At 42.4% G+C, this 23,821-nt stretch overlaps 1 protein-coding gene across 4 annotated transcripts; it reads left to right on the plus strand.

The window, feature by feature from the left end:
* Positions 1-925: 925 nt before the first annotated feature.
* myo7ab (myosin VIIAb) lies at positions 926-23,686 on the plus strand. 4 transcript variants are annotated; one of them, XM_086013433.1, is made up of 51 exons: positions 926-1,146; positions 2,438-2,530; positions 3,732-3,799; positions 4,919-5,032; positions 5,112-5,264; positions 5,695-5,712; positions 6,414-6,598; positions 6,760-6,881; positions 7,474-7,616; positions 8,363-8,476; positions 8,544-8,697; positions 9,405-9,481; positions 9,559-9,678; positions 10,041-10,186; positions 11,099-11,309; positions 11,387-11,522; positions 11,717-11,823; positions 12,572-12,613; positions 12,992-13,129; positions 13,299-13,457; positions 13,528-13,620; positions 13,914-14,008; positions 14,100-14,184; positions 14,488-14,706; positions 15,991-16,308; positions 16,448-16,657; positions 16,741-16,917; positions 16,990-17,079; positions 17,194-17,321; positions 17,445-17,571; positions 17,788-17,907; positions 18,006-18,179; positions 18,317-18,544; positions 18,691-18,861; positions 18,930-19,047; positions 19,144-19,270; positions 19,337-19,506; positions 19,577-19,767; positions 19,846-19,970; positions 20,051-20,208; positions 20,449-20,602; positions 20,683-20,838; positions 20,925-21,030; positions 21,166-21,279; positions 21,348-21,435; positions 21,512-21,618; positions 21,735-21,920; positions 21,996-22,112; positions 22,185-22,268; positions 22,457-22,576; positions 23,094-23,686. In XM_086013433.1, the coding sequence occupies exons 3-51, from the start codon at positions 3,782-3,784 to the stop codon at positions 23,184-23,186; spliced, it is 6,606 nt and encodes a 2,201-aa protein (XP_085869559.1). In that variant the 5' UTR covers positions 926-1,146; positions 2,438-2,530; positions 3,732-3,781; the 3' UTR covers positions 23,187-23,686. The 4 variants fall into 4 exon arrangements, with proteins under 4 accessions (XP_085869559.1, XP_085869561.1, XP_085869560.1 ...); XM_086013435.1 differs by lacking the exon at positions 12,572-12,613; XM_086013434.1 differs by lacking the exon at positions 5,695-5,712.
* The last annotated feature ends 135 nt before the right edge of the window (positions 23,687-23,821 follow it).

Genomic DNA, 23,821 nt, shown 5'->3' on the forward strand with positions numbered 1-23,821 from the left:
TTTAGTTAGTTAGTTAGATAGTTATGACTTTATCTCTTAAGTTACTACTTGATTCTCTAAAATTGTACTTTTTCCCAAATTTGTTCCTCATAAAATTACCATTTTAACGTTGTGAAATTACATTTTTGTAAAAAAATATATATATTTTTAGTCTCAAGTTCTAATTTCCTTTTCTTTTGTAAATTTTTACTTTATTCTCTAAAATTTCACTTTTTTCATGAAATTCCGACATTCTCAGAACAACTATTTTCTCGTGTTATTATAGCTGTATTTTTGGGTAAAGTTCTGACTATTGTCGTCACTTTGCAATTACAATTTTACAATTCTCATAAAATGAAGTATTTTTATTCCTCTTTTTTTCGAGTACCTTTATTCTGGTTACATTTTTTTCTTCTGGCTTTACCATAAAATGAGTACTTTTTTCATTTATCACAGTTTGTTTATTTCTTTGATGCATGTCTTTGAAATAAGACTGATGACACTGAGTATATATATACTCATATATATATATATATATATATATATATATATATATATATATACAATATATAAAACTAAAGATGATGACAGTAACTGAATACAGTTACTTTGTAACATGGTTTCATGATTGTGTACATGCTAGAAACATGGTATTGATGCTTTATGATCCTAGACATTATAACTTTCTTGCCAGCATCTGGTGTCAGCTAGATGCATTTACAAACCATTTTTGGGTTACAGTACTCTTAATTAATTGAGTACAATTTGTAGCTACTTTGTACTCAAGACATTCAGTTATCTGTATACCAACCTTAAAACGTTTTCCAGAGTATTTCTTAGTCTGGTTAACAATGTTGTACCCGAGTCACCACCTCCTCCTGTTCCACCTCGTCCTATAGGCTCCACCCCTCACCCTCCTAATCAGGATCAGCAGCCATGAATGAGATTCAGCGAGAGTCTGCAGGACTCCTTCACTGACCCGTACCACAAAACCCCTCAAATAACCCCTTGTCGGACTCACCGCAGATCTCCAAAGAGGATTTAACACAAGGTCCTGAAAAGGCAGAAACCATCTAGCTGCCTCCACCATCTTCTCAGCTGGGACTGTCTTGTGGATAAACCAGAGACCACCAGTAGAGAGAACAAGAGGGGTCATCATATTGAGAGGTTAGTGAGGGGATTTGATGATGGTGGTTTGGTGGGTGATGACTGAAAGCTTTTGCTCACCACTAGGCCACATAGACTACCAGTTCTCGCATGCCTTGGTGGCCCCAGCTTTAGGCCAAAGCCTCTTATGCTGGCACTGTGCTCATTGGCCAGATTTTAAAGCAGACTTCAGTAAACTGCATGTATGCCTCCAGGAGAACTTCCAAGAACTGTCTTTGTAATACACAAAATGTTTTACAGTTCGAAAATGAATATTTAGTCATCACCAATTGATACTGAACATTATCTATTCAGTATATGAGCAATCCAAACTGATGCTAACAACTGCAGGTTTCTAGTTTTAAAATGCAAAAGCGTTTGTTTACGTTCTTTACATGCACCCACTCACTCCGGCTCGCAAAGAAGCTGATCGATGATTGGTGGGCTCGTGTCACGTGGAATGCATTAGAATGCACGAGATTGGTCTGAGTGTTTGCTGCACACAATCTTTAACTATCAGAAACATTCAACCAAAAGTTGCACATTTCTTAATATTTATCATTTCAATTATATTTATTTATACATATATGTATATATAGATATATGTATACATATATGTATATATATATGTATGTATATATATATATATATATGTATGTATATATATGTATATATATGTATGTATATATGTATGTATATATATATGAATATATATGTGTATATATATATATGAATATATATGTGTATATATATATATGTATATATACATATATATGTATATATATATATATATATGTACATATATATATGTGTATATATATATGTATATATATATATACACTTACATATATACATACATACACATATATATACACACACATATATATATATGTATATATATATATGTATATATATGTATATATATATATATATGTATATATATGTATATATATATATGTATATATATATATATGTATATATATATGTATGTATATATATACATATGTATATACATATGTATATGTGTGTATGTGACCAGTTCATGGTGTAGTCTGCCTTTCACCCGCTGGGATAGGCTCCAGCACCCTGCGACTCTGACCAGGATAACCGATATTGAACATTTTTTTTTACTGCTTCTCAAATTACTCACTAAAAATCCTGTGAGCAATGATTCTGACAAGAAGTGTGAAGTTCACCATAGTCCACATATAAATAAATAAATAAACATATAATCATACACATAGTAAAAAAGTTTATCCACATCCATTAATGTTCACAGATTTATTGACTTTACTATTATATGTCATTACAGCTAAGTTAACTGGAACAAAGGTGCTCATGGACGACAATGGGAGGTCTTAAACTTGCTCTGCCAACAAAGAAAGCTGCTCGTCCTTCCTGCCATGTGAGTCGCAACTCTTCCGCATACTTGTTAGCATGTATTTGTATAGCATTAACACACACACACACACAGATTATCCGCTTGGGTGTTACCTTTTGAATATCTCTGATGAATAATAATTACTACTGTATGTTTCTAGCTTTGGAACGGCCTTACTAGCTAATAATAAAAACTATACAAATCCCAGTGGACATTTTAAGTCTCCGCTACATACTGCTAACCCATTAGGCAACGTTTGTGTGTACAACTCTTCTAACTTTGGCCCCAAAGAATTGGAAAAATCTGACAATGCTAACAGCTAGCATGCTAACAACCCTTTATGGTAGTCTCCATGGATTGATGCTAATGCACCTGCTACTGCTAATAGACAGTATGCTATGCTAATTTATGACATATCCCGTGATTCAAAGCAGTTTGAAAATATGTCGATAATTGTCAGATAGGTTAGCTTTTAACTTTCATGTCAAATATTACCATTTCTTTTTTTGTACTCGCAACTCAAATTGTTTAAAGTTTTGTGAACATAAAGTTGAAGATCATGTGCATGATGATGATAACAATAATAATAATAATAATAATAATAGTAATAATAATAATATCTCAGCTTTATATAGCGCATTTTCAAGGACCCAAGGACACTTAACAGTAATTCACAGGGCTAATTAAAACTTTGATTATGCTAGGAGTGCCATGTTAGTTGAGGAGTACTTAATCTTAATTTAATAGCTAAGAGGAAAATATTAATTGGGATTTGTACGACCATGTACATTCCAGCATCCTTGCTTTCCCTGTGTATTTTTCCAATAGTGTTGTCATTTTGGCCTTGAAAAAAGTCAGACACTGTACTTCAGAAACCTACGCATTTTATTGTTTTTCACTGTTATTTACCGAACACTTCACCCTTGCATTAATAATGACCAACTCTGAGCTAATAAACATTGCCCGTGTTGCATTTAGTTGTTTTCTATGTGGCTGAAATGGGGGAGCAAATGATTGAGCACTCATGCTAATGACTGTACAGTAAACTATGCTTGCTGCTTAAGTGGTAGGATTAGCCCCAGGAATCCAATAAGCCAGTTATGGCAGCCCCCACCGGGCCCCCCTATTAACTCCCCCCACATTTTCCTTTACTTCCCAGTCATGTTTGAAATGTCATGTTTCTAATATCGAAAATCATCAATTTTAATATATGTGCGCTTTGCAGGGTCCACTCATGTGACATCTGATGTCCTGGAGTCAAGCCAACACTGAGCGATGGTCATTCTGCAGCAGGTATGTCAGCAAGGAAAAATGGAACATTAAAATGTGGTCGTCAATGCTAGCATTAAAGGATGAAAATCATATTGTTTCAAGAAAAAATAACTATAGTGAGGCGATTGGAAGGGTTTCAAGGAAAATAGTACGTATTTTACACCATCTTGTTTCATCTATAGGCAATAACCCTAATTTTCGGAGGTGGTAATGCACCTAAACCAACCGAATAAACCTTGATTTGGACCATTATTCATCTAAAAGATGCACCATTTTTCTATTCACTTCTCCACGATAAACCTAAATGGAGTTAGCTCACTCTAGTTCTCTGTGGCTCACATGTGCCTTGCCATTGACTGGCAACCAATCCAGGTTGTACCCCACTTCATCAATTGAATGGAATTGTCATGTAAAGAAATACACTCAAAAATGCACACCTTATCTTTGATAGTGTATAATGAACCCAAACGGGCCGTAAACCCCGGTGTGTTTGACTTTGAAAAGGCTTCCATTACTTCCACGATTGACTGTGATCCTAATCTGGGAGTCAATTGAGTCCGACTGCAGCTGTCACCCATCGTTTTAGTCACAGTCACATACACCTCCCGCCCACCCTGAACCCCCAAACAAAGCCAAATTTGCTTAAACCACGATAAGGGCAAGCCAATTAAGCTATCAGCCAATGATAAGATAAAAATGTGATAAAGTCATTTGAAATTGTGCGCTGAAAGGGACACCGGAAAAAAGAGAAATGTTATTAAAAGGTCATTTCACCCGAGTCATGATATTGTGCTCTTAGAAGAATTAGAAATTTAAAAACACAAACAACAACAAAAACTTTGCAGCAGTTGTGCTACAAGCTGTTATTTGGCTTTTTTTTTTCTTTGACTTGCGAGAACAATTGTGAGGTATGATGCCAGTGAATCAACTCAAGGAGAGTTACTCATCGTGTATTTAAAATGACCTAAAAAGGTCATTTAGTGTAATGCTATCCCTATGGACAAATTTACAATTTTGAAAGTTTCCTGTAAATTTCCATAAATTCACATTGATTTTCATGTATTCCAATGAGGTTTTGAATGTTTCTGAAGTTGTATGTGACATTTACTGTGTAACCTGATTGCGTCTTGCCCCTTCCAGGGCGACTATGTGTGGCTGGACCTCAAAACAGGCCGGGAGTTTGACGTTCCTGTCGGGGCGGTGGTCAAACTGTGCGACTCGGGCGAGATCCAAGTACTGGATGATGAAGGCCGGGTGAGGTGCAGCACACAGTCCACTAAACATATATATACAGGGTAGTAACTCCTCTTTTGTGCCCCCCCCCCCCTTCCAGGAACATTGGATCTCCCCTCAGAACGCCACCCACATCAAGCCCATGCACCCCACCTCCATCCAGGGAGTGGAGGACATGATCCGACTGGGCGACCTCAACGAAGCCGGAATCCTGCGCAATCTCCTGATCCGCTACAACGAACGTGTCATCTATGTCCGTAACAACCCCACATGCAAACTATATTTTAGTTAATATACATAGAAAAACAACGCTATTTGAACTTCCTAGCTATTAGTCGCCCGAATACATTCACTACAGCTGGTAGCTAAGATCTTTCTCAGGTTAAGCTGTTTACTTGTGTCCGCGATGCCCTGCAGTTAGTGTACTTGTTACTATAAATAATTTACATTAGGTAAGCTTGCACTATCTAATGAAAATGTCAGCAGATATTATTTAAATAGCCCGTTGTTATTACAAAGGCAATTAAAGGCACGATATGCAAGTGCTAAACAAGGAAAAGTAGAAAATGTAAAAATATGCAGGTGCTCTGTTGTTCTTAACTAATGATGTCATTGAGTATTTTCAAGTAGAAAAGTTATTTGTGTAATGTGTCTCTTGGTGGTTGTGTTCTTTCCTCATGTAGACAAATTGTGGTGGAAGGGTGAGTATGACTGGCCACACCGCGTACGCTAACGCGCCTTTTTGCCAGCTTCGCCTCCCCCTGCTAACGCCTCGATTATCTCAAGCGGATGCGGAGAATTTTGATTTCCCTGTAGTTGAATCACATAGAAAGCACATTAAATCGACAGCTTGATTTGATTAAATGATTTGTGATCACCGCTAATGCCGCTTTAAAGAATTTTAGGTTATAGACATGACTAGCTGCTGGAATTGATTCACGTAATGGCGCCATGACTTACTAGTTTTGAAGCAGTACAATGTTGCCTTGAAATACAAGTACAAGATTTTTCTGGATGACATGCATCTGGAGATCTGCCCGGCAAAGGACATTTTGCTGCCCACTAAAATGTTTTTGTCATCTTGGGATGCAGTAGATGAATCCCCACCCCCACCCCCCGGCCCAGGTGGATCCCCGGGGCCGCCGCCCCAGTGCACCCCCCCTTTACACACCACTGAAAACAATGAAAAATGCGGTGCAATTATATCTTTTATAGACAGTGTACCACTAGGTGGATGTTTGTTGCTATATGGAGATTACTATAATTTATTAACCATACAATAGTCTCCATTCATGTACTTCTTTGGCTTTTTGGTTTGTTGTCATTCACACACAGTTGACATACTTCTCCCCTGAAATGAAAAAAAAAATCTGTCTTGATTGATATGTGTTTCTCTTGGCAGACGTACACTGGTTCCATCCTGGTGGCCGTCAATCCCTACCAGCTTCTGCCCATCTACACGCCCGACCAGATCCGCTTATACACCAACAAGAAGATCGGCGAGATGCCGCCGCACATCTTCGCCATCGCCGACAACTGCTACTTCAACATGCAGCGTAACAACAAGGACCAGTGTTGCATCATCAGGTGCGTTTCTCCATTCACGCCACACTTCCACTGCAGATTTCAGCCTCAATGTTGTTACCATTTCAATCTAATTCTTAGGAAATGAAGTCATGAAAACTAAGTTAAAATGTGGACAAAATTCTGTAGTGTGGCTATAGCCTGATATTTTCTCACGGTGGCAGTGGTGAGTCTGGGGCCGGGAAGACCGAGAGCACCAAGCTGATTCTTCAGTTCTTGGCGGCCATCAGCGGTCAGCACTCCTGGATTGAGCAGCAGGTCCTGGAGGCCACGCCTATCCTTGAAGGTAAACCCGGCTCATTTTTAAAGCCACGGAAATATAGTAAAGGAGACATTAGTTTGTGGTTTCACTAGCCCTGTTTTGAGGGGCGGTCCAGTGTCATTCAAGTGAGCCACTTCTCACTTCACATCTGCAGAGCAAATGGGGCTAGGGGGTCAGACGAGGCTAGCTGCTACTACTAACCCAGAGTGTGATGAACAACAGTGAGCTCCTATGAAGACAGTAAAACCACAAATTGTATGTTCACATGGGGGCAGCACTTCATCACCAAAATTATTTTTAAAAAGCTTTTTATCGATTGGCATTCAGCTGCAGACAGTCTTCGTTACAGTAGGTCCAGAAGTTTATGGTTGTGAATGACCTAAGCAGGCCTGTGCTTCATTCGTCACATTGTTTGGGCAGTGTATTACCAGAAAAAAATTTGAATACACGACTATCCTTAGCTCGAGATGAGGGTGAAACTTTAAAACAATACACCAAATACACACCATCTCGAAGTAATTCACTGTTCAAGTGTCCTGTATTCTAATTGCGAATTTGATTCTGGACAGGCAATATTGCATGATAAAGACGTTAATGGAGTTGTCCATCGTTTCAGCCTTCGGTAATGCCAAGACCATCCGGAACGACAACTCCAGCCGCTTTGGGAAGTATATTGACATCCACTTCAACAAGCGAGGGGCCATCGAAGGAGCCAAGATAGAACAGTACCTGCTGGAGAAGTCCCGTGTGTGTCGGCAGGTAATAAAAAACACATTCTCAATGATTACTGTAATTTCTCTGACATTTACTGTTCGTTATTCACAAATTTATGTTTATTATTTGCAGTTTTATTTTACAAGTTATCCATTATTCACAATAAAAACCTCACCGACTTGCAATTTTTTGTGCTCTTTCTGAAATGTCCTAAGATGCTGAAAATTGGTGTCAAAGCTCTGTCTAGATAGGAAAGTAGTACAGTTAGTCCTAGGAAGTATGTTGAAGTGATACATCTGACTGAGGGACAAGCTTTGTATTGTCTGGTAGGAGCTAACTTTAGCCTGGGTTGTCACAGTGAGTCTTCACAACTTGTGCATGTACGCATGCACTCAGGGTGCACTTTATCGAAAAGTAAGCCATTTGTTTTCAAGGGTAACGTTGTAAGATGAATTTTAAATGATGTTGAAGTTTTTTGTTTTGGTATCATAGTTTCGGGTATTAACATAGGCAATTACAGTGGTACCTTGACTTAGGAGATCAATTCGATCTGTGACGGAGCTCAGTTTACTCGCATCTCAAATTGTGAATGAGACACAGGATGCTGGGTGGATGTTCTAGCAGCAAAGTAGCTGAAACTCACTCGTACCACAATTTTAGCTTGCAACACAAAGCCCTGTTCAACTGGGAGAGTGTCAATAACTATCACTTTTTCACTCTTTTCAAAAGTTTATTGTACACTGAAAGAATCGGCTCATGAGTGTTTTTCTTTTTTTGGGGGGCATCTCCAGGCACCAGATGAGAGAAACTACCATATTTTCTACTGCATGTTGAAGGGCATGCTCCCAGAGATGAAAGCCAAACTGGGCTTGGGTCTGGCCACGGACTACTGCTACCTCACCATTGTGGGTCTTCATGACAATCCTCAATCAACAGTTCTGTACATGTGTGAAAAATCATTCAACCTCACAGGGTCATTGCACCGAGTGCGACGGTCGTGACGACCTGACCGACTACTCCAGCATCTTGGCAGCAATGAAAGTGCTCATGTTCACCGAGACGGAGACCTGGGAGATCTCCAAGCTGCTGGCCGCCATCTTGCACATGGGCAACCTGAGATTTGAGGGCAAGTCACAAAGCTTCTAAGCTGTTGTTTTCGTCAATGTGAATCTCCATTGGGGTCATAAGAAAAGTGAGACCATGTAAATGCTCTAAGGAGTTGAGAGCCAGTAAAGACTAAGATATTGAGGAGATGACATCACCTCAAGACCAAGACTTGGATGAAATGTGGCGACGTCAAGACTTTGAGGAGTTGAGCAGATCAAGATCAAGTCCTTGCCAAGATCTAGACTTTGAGCCATTGAGACAAAGTAGAGAGTAATACTATGAGGAGTTAAGTTAAAGACAAGACTTTGAGCCTCAGAGATCAAGTCAAAAGCAAGACTTCGAGTTAAGATAAATGAAGAATTCCTAGCTAGTCAAGACCCAGATTTTGAGTTAATATCAAGTCCAAGTGAAAACAAAGACTTGGAGGAACTGAGACAAAGTCGAGACCAAGTCTTGGAGAACTTGAGTCCAAGTCAAGACAAGACTTTGAAGATTTGAGACCAATTCACAACTGAGGCTTTCAGGACTTGAGACCAAATAAAACCTTTGAGGAGTTGAGTCCAACTCATGACAGAGACTTTGGGAGGCTGAGACCAAGTTAGGACTTTTTAAGGAGTCCATCAAGTCATAGCTGAGACTTTCAGGGATTGAGACAAGTGAAGACCAAGACTTGGAGGAGTTTTTGAGTCACATTTAAGAGTATGTTTGTTCTCCTGTTTCCATCAGCTCGTACATATGACAACTTGGACGCCTGTGTTGTAGTCAGATCGCCTGACCTGGTCACAGCTGCTTCCCTCATGGAGGTGCGTAATTTACCAGCATAAACAGATGTAAAGCTCTATTGTTGATGCAGTTTTGATTTTTCGCTTCCTGGCGTTAGGTGGAGCCCAAGGATGTCATGGTGTGTTTGACCACTCGAACCTTGATCACACGCGGCGAAAGTGTGGCTACACCTCTCAGTGTGGATCAAGGCCTGGATGTTCGGGACGCCTTTGTAAAGGTTTGACACTTTAACGACTATAAAACGCCACAAGGTGGCGGAAGAACTCACACTCTGGACTTAAGTAAAAGTACAGATACTAGTGTAAATAAGGACTCGCTTAATGTCATTTTTACATGTTGCCGTCATCCTCGCTGGTTGGAAAAAGTAACAGGTCTATTTTGACAAAGGAGTAAAAAGCACAATGGAGTAAAAGTGAAAAGTCATCAGAAATATAAATACATTTAAAGAACAAATAGCTGAAAAATCTACTTAACTATATACTGTACTTCATTACTTTCCATCAATGAAAACACCACAGAACTGTCTGGATGGTCTGAATTCTGCTGAGTGTGCTTTTTTTTTCTTTTTTGGGCCTATAGGGTATTTACGGTAGATTGTTTGTGTGGATTGTGGACAAAATCAACGCCGCCATATACAGACCGCCATCCTGCGATGACAATAACATCATACGTCGGTCCATTGGTCTGCTGGACATCTTTGGATTTGAGAACTTTATCGTTAACAGGTTGGTTTGACTGGTGGAGGTGTTTTTCGTCACATACATCACACTTTGAGGTGTTATGTCCAAGTTAAGACTGAGACTTTGAGGAGATTAAGGCTAGGTTCACATCTTAATTCTCAATACGGATGTTTTTTAAAAATCCAATTTTTTTGTGCAAGCGTTCATATAACATTTTAAATGCGACCTCGGTCTTGAACACATGCGTCACGAAAGTGACCCGCGTGTCCAAAAGAAGAGACGACGTTGTGGTCCAACATGTCAGGGCATTTATACAGTCAAGCGATTAGGTAGGAGGTAGAAATAAATGCAGTATTCACGAGGCGACGCTTTTCTATCTCATTTCATGGAGACATGACTAACGATGACGTCACGTCATAACCGTGCATAAAAAAATGAATCGATCTGAGCCGTGGCTGAATTACTTCGATTGCCACAAATGTCCACTTTATGCTTCATGTTTCAAGTGGGATTAAATTAAAGTAAAATAGAAAGTGAATAGTGTTACTCAAAACAACTTTGCAGATTCGATCCCCCTGCTGCCAGCACTGTAACTCCGCATTTTGGGCTGGATGACGTCAATGCCGGATATATGCGACCTGGTCGTTCAGACCGCAAATGCATTGGAATGGATCGGATACGTATCCGATCTAGGACCACATACAAAAACGACCCAGGTCGCATTTGAAAAAATCGGAATTGTGCCGTTCGGACAGTCATAAAAAAATCAGATACTGGTTGCATATGGGCAAAAAAAATACGATCTGGGTCGCATTTGCCTGCGGTGTGAACCTAGCCTGAGACTCTGGAGCGTGGAAGCAAAATACAACCAAGACCAAAGCAGATGAAGATCGGGTTAAGGGTTGCATGACTTTGAGGGGTTGAAGTTCGGTTCTCTGCTCACATTTTTAAACACAGTTTCGAGCAGCTGTGCATCAACTTCGCCAACGAGAACTTGCAGCAGTTCTTTGTGCGCCACGTCTTCAAGCTGGAGCAAGAAGAGTACAACCTGGAGGACATCAGCTGGCAGCACATCGAGTTCACCGACAACCAGGACGCACTGGATATGATCGCCAACAAACCCATGAATATCATCTCCCTCATTGACGAGGAGAGCAAGTTCCCCAAGGTGCAATGCCAGGCAGGAAAAAAACATTTCCTCTGATATAAAGCAGATTTTATTGAAGAGTCTTTGTCCTCTGCCAGGGAACTGATGCCACAATGTTGTACAAGCTCAACTCACAGCACAAACTGAACTCCAACTACATCCCCCCAAAGAACAGCTACGAGAGCCAGTTTGGTATCCAACACTTTGCCGGTGTGGTACATTACGAGACCAGAGGTCAGTTCAGTCTTGTCTAAGTCACTCTTTTGTTACATATGTCTTCCATTTTGAAAAACATGTGGAAATGTTTGGGTTGGACAAATAATGAAACACAAGTGCCCACGTAGTCCTTTAGAACCGTCCTGTTCTTCTGTGGCTCAGATAATGTAATTGGACAACATTGAAGCGATTTGTTTTTGTTTGCCTTGAAGGATTTCTGGAGAAAAACCGTGACAGCCTCCACACGGATATCATCCAGCTGGTCCACTCATCCAAGAACAAGTTCATCAAGCAGATCTTCCAGGCGGACGTGGCCATGGTGAGAATAAAAAGCCTGTCACCAGCGAGAGTTTTTCCCAGTTTTGAGTTTTACACTGTCGCAGGGGTCCTCAGGTAAGAGTCAAAGAGCTCCCAAAAGTTGTGCAGGTGAAACCAAGACTTCTGTAAAGCCCCCACAAGTTGTTTATCTTAAAGTAAGACAACCATAAATTCATGAAAGCAGTGGAGTATAAAGAAAACTTCACAAAAATTTCCCAAACACCGCTCAGATTCAAATCAGACTTTTATCAATACTCCAAAATATGCCAAGGTTAATAAGGAAACCATGAGTCCTATAAAAAGAGTGCAAGTAGAAATGAGACCACCATAAAATTCTAGAGAAATCCCATAATACCTGCATGTTAATATAAGACTACCATAAATCCCCCAAAGGATGTGCAGGTTAAACATAAAATTACCTTACGTGTGCCACAAGTTGCCCCTGTAAAACCAAAACAGCCAGAAATCCCTGAAGGAAGACCACGGTAAGTCACCCCAAAATTGGGCAGATAAAAAATAAAATGACGGTAAATCAAATTTTCTACATACTAAGTTTACATTTTTGGTCAAAAATAATAAAGAATATTGTGATTCTGCATTGAAAGACATCTGGGTCGACCTCCACATCGAGGATCCCTGCTGTATTATCTCTAGTGACTTTGCTTCCCTCCAGCTTTTATCTTTTTTGTTACTAATGCCACCGATCCCTTCCTCCATCAATCTGCTGTCTCTTCACTCTTTGCCATCAGTTTCTGTGTGGCTATCAGCAGCCCAGCACGCCTGCTCCCAAGGTAACCTCAGCTCTCTAGTGCCTATTTGCTCCCCCTTTAATAAAGACCAATGATCTGTACTGAAGTCACCCACAGAGTAGCGCCCCTTTCTTTGTTTCACAGGCACGTGCCAGACGTTGGTGTTGATTTTAGTTCCATGGAATGTCCCAAAGAATGGTGCAAACTCTCTGACAGACCATTGTTAGATCCTAACTAGACATTTTCATTCTCTATGAAGTGAGCTGTCAGAGATTTTGTTGAACAGTATTTCCTGTGTTGTCAGTTGTAGCGTTTTTCTACAGTCAGTGTGTGTTCTTACACTGCGTGACAAGCACACAAACCAATGTGTGGAATAACTGGAATCCTGCTCAATTTTGTGATACATGTGTTCCTATCCAGGGTGTGGAGACTAGGAAACGCTCGCCAACGCTGAGCAGCCAGTTCAAGCGTTCGCTGGAGATGCTGATGCGCACGCTCAGCGTATGTCAGCCCTTCTTCGTCCGCTGCATCAAACCCAACGAGCTCAAGAAACCAATGGTGAGTTGCGCAAGTGATCACTGTACAATATTGTACTTTGGAAAAAAAAAAAAAAGATGTAATTGGCTTTTGCTAGCAGTCACACTTCTGGGGACTTTATATATCCGCTGTATTTCTTACGTTTGTTTTTACCTATTGACGTTTGTTCTGGATTCGGCATCTCTTTCAGTTGTTCGACAGAGAGCTGTGCATCCGTCAGCTGCGCTACTCCGGCATGATGGAGACCATCCGGATCAGACGGGCCGGCTATCCCATCCGATATTCCTTTGCAGAGTTCGTGGATCGTTACCGAGTACTTGTACCCGGCGTGAAACCGGCCCACGTGCAGGTGAATAGTGGTAAACATAATGTGTACACAGCTTTTTGGGGGGATAAACCTGTTTTTTTTTTCCATCCAGGAGGACTTGCGAGGAACTTGCCAACAGATAGTCCTGGCCAGATTGGGAAGACATGGAGACTGGCAGATCGGTAAAACCAAGATTTTCCTCAAGGTATGAAACTGAAGGCCAGAATTTTATTGCATTAATTAGGTGGAACCGCTAAGACACTATGTTCTTTGTCACTATTGTACATATTGGTGATACAAGCATGCTTATTGGCGAACAAAACGGAAAAAAAAAACAATTCTGACACTTACATTTCTTCATGTTTCTGTTGAGTTGAGGGTTACTTTTGTTTCAATTTGAAAAATAAAAGCGACAACAAATAATAATTCTGAGTTATTGCAAGCTTTGCTTTTTTTTTTTTTTTTTTCTTTATCGTCTGACGCCCTTTTTCCCATCAGGATCACCACGACATGCAGCTGGAGATCGAGCGGGACAAGGGCATCACCGACAAGGTTATCCTCATCCAGAAGGCAGTGCGCGGACTCAAGCAGAGGTCAGAAATATTCCAGAAACGCATTCTCTTCTTATTCCACGTCATTCCATTTTTTTATTTATTTTTTTGGCCATTCCTGGCATTCTACCAGGACCAACTTCCTCCGCCTGAGGAGTGCAGTGACGGTCATCCAGAAGCTTTGGCGAGGTTATCGCTGCAGAAAGAGCTACAAAATTGTAAGTCGGATAAACGACGAATCAGCACTTTTTTGTGAACTCTCGGAACATGAGCCCAGGAGACAGTTAGATCTATTCGGATTCAAAACAAAAATCAGTAGATCCCTGGAACAGCGCACAATATTGTTGATTGGTGACCGTGTCAGAGACCACTGGAATGCTAATCGCTTAAGAGAAGAGTAGACTGTCCATCAATTTTAATCTATCATCTGGATCGTCCATCAGGGAATTTTGGCATTCAGAGGGTCCACCCAATCACTTTCCAGTCAGTGCTAATGACACTTGCTTCCCCATGCCTTCCAGATGCGCCGCGGCTTCCTGCGCCTGCAGGCCGTCTACCGGGCCAGAAAGTACTACTTGAGCTACCGCGCCACTCGGCGCTGCTTGGCCCTCATCCAGGCCCGCTGCAGGGGGTTCCTCGTCCGCCAGACTTTTTGGCGGCGTCTCCGCGCCGTGTTGACCATCCAGGCCTACACCAGGGGCATGATAGCGAGACGCCTTGGCCAGAGGCTCAGGGCGGAGGTAACAACACATCATTACGTTTACTACTGCTTTTTGTGTCACGTTAGCGTGCCGCAAAGACCCGCTTATTACTGCTGAAGGGACGTTATGTCCGAAAGCCTTACTGGACTGCCAGACGTATATTTGCTTGGTGCTCATTTCCAAAGTCACTTCAAATACTTACATTTATTTACTTCCTTACAATAAGAATAATTCTAAACATTTGATTGATTCGCATTGTGAGCCTTGTTTGCACCTTGACTATTATTTCTTACACTTCCACAACACGAGATCAAACATTTTGTACAGAAAAGCACTGGTGTCATAGCCACAAGCAAGAAGACCAAAGCACTCACTAAATGTTCTATAAGATAAATAATTTTCAGAATTTGGTAATTATCTGAAAAACAACAGAAGGATGTTTCTGTTTTCACGATAAAAAGTTCAACATTTCAGTTAGTTCAGCATTGTTTATTTGGGTGCCGTGCGTATCGGGGAAAAAAAAAAACTTTAAACATTTTTTATGTTGATTCTAAAAACAAAAAAGTGTAATTCCAATGAAAATGTCAATAGAAATAAGTCGATAAATCTGATTACGCAAAACATTCCAGTTTTAATCTGAAAAACAATTCATGCTAAAAAGGACAGGAATTATTTTCAGTTTTCCTCCCAAAAAAAACTAAAACAAAAAAACTAAGAAAAAAAACGTTGTTTTCTTCCAGATGAAAAGATCAACATTTCATCTATTTTTTTATTTTTTGCTTTTATTGTCGTTATTTTTCCCCTCCTGTTTATGCCTTTTGGGGAGGGGGGTTGCTGTGATGTATTAACCAGCGTTACACTTGATTTAATTCTTTGGCTTTTCTGCTCAGTGACAGCATTTCATTTTCTACTTTGTAGTTGAATCAGTATTTGTTTTGCAATGCATTTTCCCCCTGTGTTTCCTGTAAATCTTGTGTCACCACAGAACCTTATTTTATACCTTTTTTTTTTTTTTATTGTACAGCCAAATTTTGTGTATGAGCCACAAGTGTGTGTGTGTGTGTGTGTGTGTATTTTCCCAGTGGACAAATGCATTTTTGCTTCCTGTTGTGACATTAAAGCTTGAATAAATATTGTGTACTTTTTTAACCATGCTTTATATGTCAGTTTATTATTGGGTCGAACTTAAGTAGCTTTTAGGATAGCTGTCGCGACAGAGGCGGCGTCAGTTTCCCAGGTTCGAAGTGCCGAGTAAGTCACAGAGGGTGAGTTAAGTTTGGTGGGTTCCACGTATTGAGAAAAGTCTCAACCCTCACCGCACAGCTGCAGCATCGCCTGGAGGCCGAGCGCCAGCGTCTGGCTGAGGAGGAGCGGCTCCGCAACCAGATGACGGCGAGGCGCGCCAAGGCCGAGGCGGACCGGAAGCACCAAGAGCGCCTGGTCCAGCTGGCCCAGCAACAGGAGGAGCGTGAGCGTGAAGAGCGGGAGGAGGCGCGCAGGAAGAAGGAGCTGCTGGAGCAGATGGAGAGGGAGCGTGAACAGCCGGTGGACCACTCGGACATGGTGGACCGCATGTTTGGATTTCTGGGCAACCCCGGACCGCTGCCCAACCAGGACGGACAAGCCCCTGCTGGCTTTGAGGTATGGGTTTGGTAGATCGTTGGTTCTGGGACAAACTGAAATAGATAAAGGTGAAGATGGAATTAACTGTTTACTGTTACACGCAGATGTACCGATGGTAAATTACCTAATTGAAAACTTTTTGTGTCCTTCTGCTCAGGACTTAGTGAATGTGCCCCGTGGCGAAGAGTCCGAGGTTGAGGTGGTGAATGATGCATTGCCATTGCCCGAGGAGGAAGATGAGGATCTGTCCGAGTACAAGTTCTCAAAGTTCGCGGCCACGTATTTCCAAGGCGTCTCCACATACACGTACATCAGACGACCACTGAAGCAGCCGCTGCTCTTTCACGAGGACGAAGGAGACCAGCTGGTGAGATTAGAGTTGCATCCCAACCAAAAGCCACACATGCGAAATATAACTTACCTGATGTCCCTGCCCTGTTCTATCGTTAGGCCGCATTAGCCGTGTGGATCACCGTGCTGCGCTTCATGGGCGATCTGCCCGAGCCCAAATGCCAGCTTGTCCTCAACGACGGCAGCGAAAAGATCCCCGTCATGACCAAGATTTATGAAACCCTCGGCAAGAGGACCTACAAGAGAGAGCTGCAGGAGCTGCAGTTTGACGCAGAGGTGAGGGAGTGACGTAGTCCAAAATGTTGCAGTAGCTGCTGCTACATTTGTCATTTGTCATTTTATCTACAGAACAGCTCCATAGAAAGCCAGAAGAGGAACAGTGTCCGACATAAACTTGTGTCTCTCACCCTGAAGAGGAAGTCCAAGATCACTGAAGAGGTTTGGACAGTCGTCTGGATTTTGTCACCCACAAAGTGCAATGACAACTACAGGATTCATATAAACAAATTTAACATCCATGAATGAACAGTTGTTGATTCTTAAATACCGCAGGTGACCAGGCGGCTGACAGAGGGGGACTACAGCCTCCAGGGGAACAGCATGCTGGAGGACCGACCTACCTCCAACTTGGAGAAACTTCACTTTATTATCGGAAATGGCATCCTGAGGCCCGCCCTCAGGTGACCACTCTCCCCTCATGTACCTCTGCAAAATAGACTTGACATTTTAGTTCACTGAGATGCCATAAACAACTGTAAAGGTTCAGGTTTAATGTACTTCAATCTGGATTTGCTCCCCTCTAGAGATGAGATCTACTGTCAGATCTGCAAGCAGCTCTCTCAAAATCCGTCCAAAAGCAGTCATGCCCGTGGATGGATCCTTCTGTCTCTCTGTGTTGGCTGCTTCGCGCCCTCAGAGAAGTTTGTCAAGGTAAGATATGAGAACCCAAAAAACAATGGTCAGGCGAAACAGGGGCATTAAAACGCGTCAAAACACATTTAGTAATGAACTGCTTTGGTTTGTTCGTCATCACCATCAGTCTATAATCATTTAGTCAGATACCGGCCAACTCCTTATGGAGTAAGCTATTGCCATCCCGAAGAATTTGAATAGGCTGCAACAAACTTTCCCTTTGTCCGTTGTCAGTACTTGCGGACATTCTTGGTCAACGGCCCACCTGGTTATGCTCCTTATTGCGAGGAAAGACTGCGGAGGACGTTTGTCAACCGCACACGGACGCAGCCGCCGTCTTGGTTGGAGTTACAGGTAACTGAAGAAGTAGATGGAGCCTGCCAAGCCTAAAAAGCAAATAGAAGTTTGGTTGATGGTATGTTCAAATATCTGAATGTTTCTTCATCCTACAGGCTACAAAATCAAAGAAGCCCATCATGCTGCCAGTAACGTTTATGGATGGAACCACTAAGACTCTCCTGGCGGACTCGGCTACCACAGCCAGCGAGCTTTGCAATGCTCTGGCGGACAAGATCAACCTCGCAGATCGCTTCGGTTTCTCCTTGTACATCGCTCTCTTCGACAAGGTACATCGCTTACTTTTACAACTTGACACAAGCCAGTGACAAATACTGGAAATGAAAAGGCTCAGGGTGGGACAGTAAAGACAATGATGAAAGCTGAACATCAGCATTAAAAGAAGCTCATTAATCTGTCGTGTCAGGTGTCATCGTTGGGCAGCGGCAACGACCATGTCATGGACGCCGTCTCCCAGTGTGAGCAGTACGCCAAGGAGCAGGGCGCCCAGGAGCGCAATGCCCCATGGAGGCTGTTCTTCAGGAAAGAGATCTTCACTCCATGGCATGACCCTGCCAACGACTACGTTTCCACGAATCTCATTTATCAACAGATCGTGCGAGGGGTGAAGTTTGGAGAGTATCGCTGCGAGAGGGTGAGCGGCTATCTGCCTCATCCACAATGTCTGGCTCTTTCCTTCATCTAATTATCATCCATCTGAATTGATCTCACAGTATTCCTTCAAAGATCTGGATCCTTGTTTCAGTCTTGTCCCCTCAAGATCTTGTGTTTCCCTTTAAGGAGGAGGATCTAGCCGAGCTAGCCTCTCAGCAGTATTACGTGGATTACGGCATGGATATCCTGCACGATCGCCTCCTCAACCTCATCCCGTCCTACATCCCTGACAGAGAGATCACCTCCACCAAGACTACTGAAAAGTGGGCTCAGCTCATTGTCACTGCCCACAAGAAGGTAGCACTTGACAAACCTGATGTGTCTTTAGTTTTGATGTTGAATCATAAACACGAATGTCCGTCCAGGGACTGTACGGTAAGAGGAGGCCCAACACGCAGAAGGTGAAGGAGGATGTGGTGTCTTTTGCTCGACTTAAGTGGCCTTTACTGTTCTCACGCTTCTATGAGGCCTTCAAATTCTCTGGTCAGTTACACAAAAGTGCTCACAGATTGCATGACGACTCTCTATGCATAGAATATCTCTCTGTATTGTTTTGCTTCTTCGTTTGTTTGTTCACAGGGCCAAGCCTGCCCAAGAATGACGTTATTGTTGCAGTAAACTGGACCGGTGTTTACTTTGTCGACGAGCAGGAGCAGGTTCTTCTGGAGCTTTCTTTCCCTGAAATTATTGCTGTCTCCAGTAGCAGGTATCATGCAAGAACTCTCATGCTTATGGATGTTTTATAAGGTTTTTAATGTGTGAAACCTTGCAGAGGAGGAAAACTCCAAGGCCAGAGCTTTACGTTGGCTACCATCAAAGGAGATGAGTACACATTCACGTCCAATAATGCAGAGGACATCAGGGACCTAGTTGTGGCATTCTTGGAAGGTCTGAGGAAGCGGTCCAAGTTTGTGGTCGGTCTAATGGACTGTCCCAACCCTGGTGAGACTCTTGAAGTGCCCATAATGGAAGAGATTCTAGCTGACTGCCACGTGGGTCTTTAATCTCCTAGCAGGTGCAGAGTCCACATTCCTGAGTTTCTCCAAAGGGGATCTAATCATACTGGATGAACACGACGGGGAGCATGTGATGAACTCCGGCTGGGCTCACGGGATCAACGACAGGACCAAACAGCGAGGGGACTTCCCGGCCGACTGCGTCTACGTTCTGCCCACTGTCACCAGACCTCAATACGACATCGTTGTGAGTGAGGCCGGACGGGATGACACTGAAGTCTCATAGATGGCTTCCCTATTTCACGCCTGCCATGTTCAATCAAAGGCGCTGGTGACGATGACCCCGGATCAGCGGCGTGAATCTGTCACATTGTCACAGATGAGCCTTGCCAACAGTGAAGACAAAAGCAAAGCCTACACGTTGGAGGAGTTCTCCTACGATTACTTTAGGTTCCTGACTCTTTGCACGGAATTCATTTTCCAAGACACAGTTGTAAGAAATCATCCCTCTCCTCTCTGTTCGTCTCCAGGCCTCCTCCAAAGAGCACTCTGAGCAGGGTGATGATCACCAAGACTCGAGGGAAGGAACGTCTATGGAGCTGCAGCCGTGAGCCTCTCAAGCAGCCTCTCCTGAAGAAGGTTTTAGCCCACGAGGAGCTTTCCCAGGAGGCCTGCCAGGCGTTCATGGATATCCTTTCATGAAAGATTATACCAATAACACCAAAACGATCTTTGCGCTAGTGCTAGCCTAGAGCTGGAACCTTTTCTGTGTTAGTTCTATTGCCAGTTTACTCAAACCTGATTCAGTTTCATCTTTATTTGTTGATATGATCCTACTTGCTTACCAGTGATTGCCTGTCAAAAAAACCCATCTGCAGTCAGTTTAAGTAGCTCTCTTAGGTGTTTACAGCCTTGACTGTGGCCATACCTGTGATGAAGTACATGGGCGATTACCCGTCCAAACGAGCACGCTCGGTCAACGAACTCACCGATCAGATCTTTGAGGGAGCGCTGAAGGCAGAGCCACTCAAAGATGAGATCTTCTGTCAGATTGTCAAACAGCTCACCGACAATCACATCAAGTAAGTTCAACCAACCAATGGACGCTGGTGCTAAGAGCGCTCATATATGGGCTCAACAAAACGTTTGAGTGTCTTCTCAGGTACAACGAGGAGAAGGGATGGGAGCTGCTGTGGCTCTGCACGGGCTTGTTTCCTCCCAGCAACATACTGCTGCCTCACATTCAGAAGTTCCTCCAGGCCAAGAAGCACTACCCTCTGGCTCCAGATTGCATGCAACGGTTGCAGAAAGCCTTACGGTAAGGCAATCACTCACATATCTAGCCCTAGTTCTTCCGATCTTCTCTGCTCCAGGGGATTTTACTCGGCATGTAATTTGTGGTAGAAACGGGTCAAGAAAATACCCTCCTCACTTGGTGGAGGTGGAAGCCATCCAGCACAAAACCACCCAGATCTTCCACAAAGTTTATTTCCCAGATGACTCGGACGAGGTGCGTCCTAATATTAAAATAACGAACATCCATTTGATCAAATGCTTTATATGTAATGCGGGGGTTGTGCATTTGAGAGCTAACAATTTTTCTTTAATACTTGCTGTATTCAATTCGGTCCGTTTGCATTCGTAGGTGTTCGAAGTGGAGTCGAGCACCAAGGCCAAAGACTTCTGCCACAACATTTCGGGACGTCTGATGCTGAAATCGTCAGAGGGTTTCAGCCTTTTTGTCAAGATCACAGATAAGGTACGAATGATTGATTGTTCGGAGTGTAGAAAACTTTGAAGTTGCGATTAGGCGCTTGTTTTTTTCAGGTCATCAGTGTGCCAGATGGTGACTTCTTCTTTGACTTTGTGCGCCACTTGACTGACTGGATCAAGAAAGCCAGACACGTAAAAGACGGTAAAAAAAAGACACTTCCCAAACTTGACTATCACCAAATTCAAAATGACATTTTTTCCGACCTGTGTGTGTATAGGCTTTGTACCTTCACTGACCTACCAGGTGTTCTTCATGAAAAAGCTCTGGACCAACACCATGCCTGGGAAAGATTCCATGGCTGACTCCATTTTCCACTACTACCAAGTCATTACTCTCTGCTATCTTAATTGGGAATAAACTAAAATATTATTTAGTAGTTTGAGAAATGTTTTACTGGCCTGGCTTAATTAAGTACTGTAATTTCTTGGTCCTCTGTGTAGGAGCTGCCAAAGTACCTGCGAGGCTACCACAAGTGTTCCAAGGAGGAAGTGCACCAGCTGGCGGCGCTTATCTACAGGGTGAAGTTTGAGGAGGACAAGTCTCACTTCCAGAACATGCAAAAGATCCTCAAAGACCTCGTTCCTCAGGACCAGAGCCGACATCTGTCCGCCGATGACTGGAAGAGGGTGAGCGGGGAGCGTCATGTTTGGTTTCTACACCGAAATTCTGATTGATCTGATTGAATTTTTTTTGTTCCCCAGTCAATCATGTCGGTGTTCAACAAACAATCTGGAAAGACGAGAGAAGAAGCCAAATTGTCCTTCCTCAAAATCATCTACAAGTGGGCCACTTTTGGCTCAGCCTTCTTTGAGGTCAAGGTACAAATATCCCAATCCCTCAAACGTCATGGTTGAATTGAATGCCGCAATAATACATTTGTTTTGCTGCAGCAAACCACTGATCCAAATTACCCAGAAACCCTCCTGATCGCCATAAACAAACATGGAGTCAGTCTGATTGACCCAAAGTCAAAGGTATTTTTTTTTTTTTTTTTTAAAGTAAACAAACCTTTTTCCGTTTTTATTGGGAGCCGTACCAAATCTTGGTTTGTTATTTTGAAAAGTTCCTCTAAGGTTTCATGGCGTGCCACCCATGTTTTAATCCCACTTTAACCTTATCGGTAGGAAACAGATTATTTTTTTAACTGTGTTGCTTCCTGCAGGACATCCTAACCACACACCCCTTCACAAAGATCTCCAACTGGAGCAGTGGCAACACCTATTTCCACATCACCATTGGCAACCTGGTGCGAGGTAGCAAACTGCTGTGTGAAACTTCGCTGGTGAGTGCCATCTAACCACCACCGAGGCTCAACCCTTTAACAAAAGTGACCCCAAATTATTGCCATTTGCCGAATTTATGTGTGTTTTATCATCTATGTTTGCCAAGTGTTCTGGTTCAGCGAGAATCACATGATGTTAGAAAGCAACAGTCAGGAGGCTGCTTTTTTATATTCTGGGACGGGTGGAACTGTTTCCAATGTGATTCAAATCAAGAAAATAATTTCTAACAAAAGTGGGGGAATAAAATCAAGTCCTATTTTTGTCAATATGTTAGCTAGGATGCTACTCCTGGTTCATGGAGAGTGACATTAAAGACCTAAGAATGTAGACAGTAACATTTTTTAATCTGGGGTTAGCTTGTGAAATGCATGTCCATACGCCACACAAATAGCCACTGTGGCTAGTAAAGTTAAGTAAAGACGTTAAAAAAAAACAACTATTTGAAATTGTGAAAAATGTTCTATGCGTCCTCTTCAAAAGCACTTACCAGCTCTTGTCAAATTTGATCACCCCCAGGGCTACAAAATGGATGACCTGCTGACATCTTACATCAGTCAGATGCTAACCACCATGACCAAACAGCGAAGCTCTCGAGGTAGCAACAAGTGAGCGACCAGCGACGCCATCTTGGCCCTTAACACTCACAAGTTGCCTTCCAGTTAGCTTTTTTCGTTAGTTTCAACCAAAGGTGTTGGTACGGGTTGACGAACGAGTATTTCATGTTACGTTGTTATTTATGTACTTCTTTTTTTGACTCTGTCCAACAAAGGATAACATTTGTCCAAGTTTTTTTTTTTTAGCAGCTTTGCCCTCAAAATGTTTCAGGAAGCAAGATGGCTAGCTCACATCCATGTTGTTTGTTTCAGGAAGCTAGCTAGCTAATCCACTTAAGGTAAGTAGCTTCTTATTTCAAGCAGTTTGCCGACAAGTAAGCAAACAATGCATGCCGGAGATGTCACCTCCATTCATCTTGACATAATCTGTTTTATATATATTCAAACACGTGTTAAAATGTACGAAGCAATCAGTGAGGGGGTTTACAACATACCCCAACACTCGACAATATGTCGTCATGCAGATGTAAATAAATTAATTTGGAACACACGGAACATGTTTTTTTTGTTTTGATTAAATGAGGGATAATGTCCACAATTCGCTTTCCTTTTAATTGCCAATTGCTACATCCTAGTTAGAGTTGGGGGTTTTTGCCCTCTTGTGTCACTAATAAAATGAGCACATTAATA

The sequence above is a fragment of the Filicampus tigris genome, chromosome 17 (genome assembly GCF_054856515.1).
Source record: "Filicampus tigris isolate MCC_2025a chromosome 17, RoL_Ftig_1.0, whole genome shotgun sequence".
NCBI lineage: Eukaryota > Metazoa > Chordata > Actinopteri > Syngnathiformes > Syngnathidae > Filicampus > Filicampus tigris.

What these genes read in the sequence shown, in the direction of transcription:
- myo7ab (XM_086013433.1), top strand. An exon ending in GACCAGTGTTGCATCATCAG is followed by an intron (nt 6,599 to 6,759) that starts GTGCGTTTCTCC and finishes TCACGGTGGCAG; the next exon opens with TGGTGAGTCTGGGGCCGGGA. An exon ending in TTGTCAAGATCACAGATAAG is followed by an intron (nt 21,280 to 21,347) that starts GTACGAATGATT and finishes TGTTTTTTTCAG; the next exon opens with GTCATCAGTGTGCCAGATGG.